The 4,042-nt window shown below is 55.9% G+C and overlaps 1 protein-coding gene across 1 annotated transcript; it reads right to left on the bottom strand.

The window, feature by feature from the left end:
• Positions 1-397: 397 nt before the first annotated feature.
• RASL11A (RAS like family 11 member A) lies at positions 398-2,853 on the bottom strand. The gene is made up of 4 exons (XM_059902639.1): positions 2,666-2,853; positions 2,239-2,295; positions 2,061-2,140; positions 398-1,124 (listed from the first exon to the last, which is right to left on the bottom strand). The coding sequence occupies exons 1-4, from the start codon at positions 2,787-2,789 to the stop codon at positions 657-659; spliced, it is 729 nt and encodes a 242-aa protein (XP_059758622.1). The 5' UTR covers positions 2,790-2,853; the 3' UTR covers positions 398-656.
• Positions 2,854-4,042: the final 1,189 nt, after the last annotated feature.

Raw genomic sequence — 4,042 nt, 5'->3', positions numbered from 1 at the left:
CTCCAGGGAGGGTGCACTTACGGACAATGGGAATGCTGGAAGGGGGGTTGTTTTTTAAATACTGGTGGAGAGGATAAACTCCCATCTGCACCAATAAATAATAATGTTATTCATGTCATAATTTTTTAGCATCTGTGCACAATGAACCCCTTCCGCTGAAAATCACATGGTGTCAGTTTCATGCCTGGGACAAAGTGCCCTAATTAAAGACATCCTGCAGTTACTCAAATCCCTTTCCTCCTCTGCAGACTGTCCTTTCTCCCACACCAGATTCCCTCTGCATCAACCCCTCCCTGCAGAAGCCACCAATCAGAGTTCAGACTGGGGGTAAGCTTGGAGCAGTTCTGGGCTCTGGTGCAAGTATGATTTCTATAAAAAGACATTTAAAAACAAGGAGCAATGTTGCCATTTGCCTTTAATGGAAAAGTGGCTAGGAGTTACAGTTTTAAAAAAATCTTTTATTAAAAAAAAAAAAAACTCTATCCAACTTCTAGGCAATCACTGTTTGAATTTTCAGAAATACACATACACTTGAAAACCAACAGTTTGTATAAAAATAAACTCTGAATGTGTGATTAAAAAGGGTGACCCCCCAGTCTTCTCAGCTGCATGAATGCGTGATAAAAAGGGGACGAGTCCGTCCAGTGGAGATGGGTCTACCCCAGGGCGGAGGGGGCCTTGGCCTTGGAGGAGAGAGCCTGCTTGAAGCGCCTCTTCAGGTCCTGCATGTTGGGAGAACGCGGCCGGGGGATGATGGAGGCTCTTCTCCTCTCCCCACCGAGGCTGTGCAGCTTGCTCACTTCTTTGCAGAGATGCTGAAACACATCACAGACATCTTCGTAGTTTTCACTGGTGGAAATTTCCAGGAACAGGCTGCCCAGCTCGTTGGCCAGTTGGATGCCGTCACGGGTCTGCACCTGTCGGGCGTGCAGAAGGTCCCCCTTGTTGCCCACAATGATGACGGGGGCTTTAGAGTCGGGGTGGACCTTCCGGATGTGCTGGTACAGGGGGCGGATAGACAGGTAGCTGTCATAGTCCGTGATGGAATAGACCAGCAGGAAGCCCTCTGCCCACTGCACGCACTTGGACAGGGAGTCGACCGCCTGGCTGAGGCTGTCTTGGACCTGAAAAGAGCAAAGTGAGCCCGGATCAAGGACGCCCTCGGTGGGAGAAACTGGAAAGAACATCAAAGCCACCCTTGAAAAAAACGTTTGAAAAAGAAATCACTAAATATAGTTTCAGAGTCTACCCAGCTTCTGCAGAAGGAGGCTTTTGATATGGAAAGAGCCAAATCTCAGGCAAGCTCCCTGCCTGGGCTATTTTATTAGCTGTTACCGACACATTACTTTTAACCCCCTTGCTTGGCAGGTAGCCTGTGATTGAACCAGTCTGTGATGACTTCAATGAGAACTTCAACTCAGGATGGCGCAATTTTTAGGGAACTAACTCAGAATAAACAGAACTTTGAAAATAAGCCAAGATAAATATCTATTTCCCCAACCCATAAGTATATTTTTAGCATGTCCTTCTTGAGAATGTTACAGAAACAAATTCCTTCTTTCTGTTCTTCCACAAGACCTTTCCTCCCTAGAAGGGAGAGCAATTAGTAACTTGTTAATCAAGTTACATTCCTGACTGCTTGCCATGGGGTTATCTGATTGGAATTACTGCGAGGAACAGCGAGAAACAGGAGCACTTCGGCGGTCCTCGCTAGGGGAGAAGACCCTCCCCAGAATCCCACCCCCCCAGTTTTGTTCCGGGTTCCAAGGCTGAGCTGCTTCTGACAGAAGTGGTGAGACCCGTGTAGCCAGCGATGCCCCGGCCAGGGCTGCGAAGAGAAGTTAAGCATCTCTTGCCCTTTCCGAGGTGGCAGACGGGGGCAGGCGGCCTCTATAACCACCCACCCTCCCCGCCCCCCATCGTGGACGGTTTCTAACACCCCGACGACTGGCCCCACCCGGGGACGGCACATCCCTCCGTCTGAACGCGTAACAGGCGCGCTGAGACACCGGGCTCGGGCCTCTGGGAGCGGAGGAGCCGCCTGCTCTTGCGGTCCTTACCTGGAGGCCCCCGGGAGTGTCCTGGATCTGCAGGGAGAGCTGGTCTCCCTCCACGCACACGAGCCGCGAGTACAACTTGCCTGGAGAAAGAAGGAGAGTTGAGTTTTAAATTCTCACACTCTCCTCAGGAAAAAGAAAATCAGAGCACGCAGCCTCAACAGAACGAAACGAACCTAACCTGTGTTCGGCTCATAATCGCCAATGAACCTCTTGGTCAGGAAGCGCACAATCATTGCTGAAAAGGAAAGAGGCAAATAAGCCGAAGGGCTAGGACGAGACGGTCAAACCGGGACCGTCTCGGGGAAATGGGGGCGTGACGGGCCGCAGTACCGCGGATGCTGCCTTCATCCTCAGGCCCCGCAGCGCCAAGCGTGCGGCCGCGGCCTCCGCGGGTTTTGGGGCGGGTGCGGCCCGGGGTGCGCTACGCGCCGCACCGGCACCCATTCTCCAACAGGTGCCCGCCGGCGAGGGCCCAGGAGTGCAAGGTCCGGGGAAGCGGCGGGAAAGCAGGCTGGCGGGGGGAGGCCGGCAGCGGCCTGGAAGCGTCCGGGCCCCCCTGCGCCCTCCCCTCCGCCGGGAGCCCCCGCTTTCCCCGGGGCGCTCACCGCTCTTGCCCACGCGGCCGGCGCCCAGCACGGCCAGTTTGATGTCCCTGGGCAGGAGGTAGTCGGAGGAGGACTCGGGGATGGGCGCGAGCAGAAAGTGTCCGGACATGGTGGGCGCCCGCATGGAGCGCGCGGTCGAGCGCGGGGACACCGGTGCGCGGGGACCTCAGCCGCCGGCGCGGCGGGCCGGGCCGGCGGCTTTTAAAGGGCTGGGCGCGCTGGGGGCCCCGCGGCCGCCTCCGGCTCCTCCTCTTCCCGCCCCTTCCCGCAGCGGCGCGGAGGGGGCGGAGCCGGAGAGCCCAGGGCACCGTCACCGCGGCGCGCGCGCCCGCTTTGTGACGGGGGCCTACGTTGCTCCGGCCTCCGGGCCCTGGAGATCTGGCCTCCGCTGTGCCTGCGTAGCCCTGGCGGCCCCCTCCATCCTGCAGAGGCGAGACCGGGTCACTAGACCAGAGATCAGAATTATGAGCTGGGGGACGAAAGAAAGGAAAAATGCAATCGGTCGGATGTTTCTGCAACAATGGGAAGGATAAATTCCTGTCGAATGTTGCCCTTTTTACTTTTGAAAGGTGCTGAGGGGTGACATTATTAGGAAAAAGAGCCCTGACTTAGTATCAGTATAAGGGAGTTGCAGACACTGTGACCTTGCTCCAGATTTGTGAAGGCCCCTTGGGGACAGTCATTGTCTACAGCTCAGCCTCCGAACCCAGCCCCGGGCTGCTGGTGCTGGCTGAGCTGACTCATTAGCGAACTCAATAAACTAATTGAGAGCTCGGCTCCGGACTAATTCTCCATCAAACACCGTCCTATGACTTGAGTCACACCTTTGCTTCATCATTCAAGTACTTATTTATAGGTGTAAAGCGGAGTTTAGGGTGGGAGTGGAAGTGGGAGGAAGAGGACACAAAAGCAAAATCCGGCCAGTCTTGGGTTTCGGGAGCCCACAGTGGCAAGGCAAAAAAGGCTTGGGATTCTGTCCTTGCAGGTTAGACCTTCAGGCCTCTGCCTCCTGTGCTCCAGCCTCACAGGTCCAATTGCCTCTTAGACAGCCCCACCCTCACTCACCCCTTTCTCCATCTTGGTTGAATCAGTTAGCTTTTGCTGCCTGACAAACTGCACGAAACTTACTGCCTTGAAACCGCAATCCCTCACGGTTGCTCACCAGTCCATAGGTCAGTGCAGTGGTTATCCTAATCCCGGCCCGGCTCAGCTGACGTTGGCCGCAGGCTTTCATTCTTCCATGCATGTGTAGAGGCCTGGCGGCAGCGGGCTAGGGGCGATGGGGGCAGGGGTGGGGGCTGGCTGGTGGCTCCAGATTGGTGTCCTCAGGCAGCTGGCCGGCTGCCCGCTGCGGTGGTGGGAGGGGCAGTGGCTGCG

Source organism: Balaenoptera ricei, chromosome 18 (genome assembly GCF_028023285.1).
Source record: "Balaenoptera ricei isolate mBalRic1 chromosome 18, mBalRic1.hap2, whole genome shotgun sequence".
Taxonomy (NCBI): Eukaryota; Metazoa; Chordata; class Mammalia; order Artiodactyla; family Balaenopteridae; genus Balaenoptera; species Balaenoptera ricei.
The sequence above is the reverse complement of the archived record's forward strand: the minus strand, read 5'-3'. Positions and strand labels throughout refer to the sequence as shown.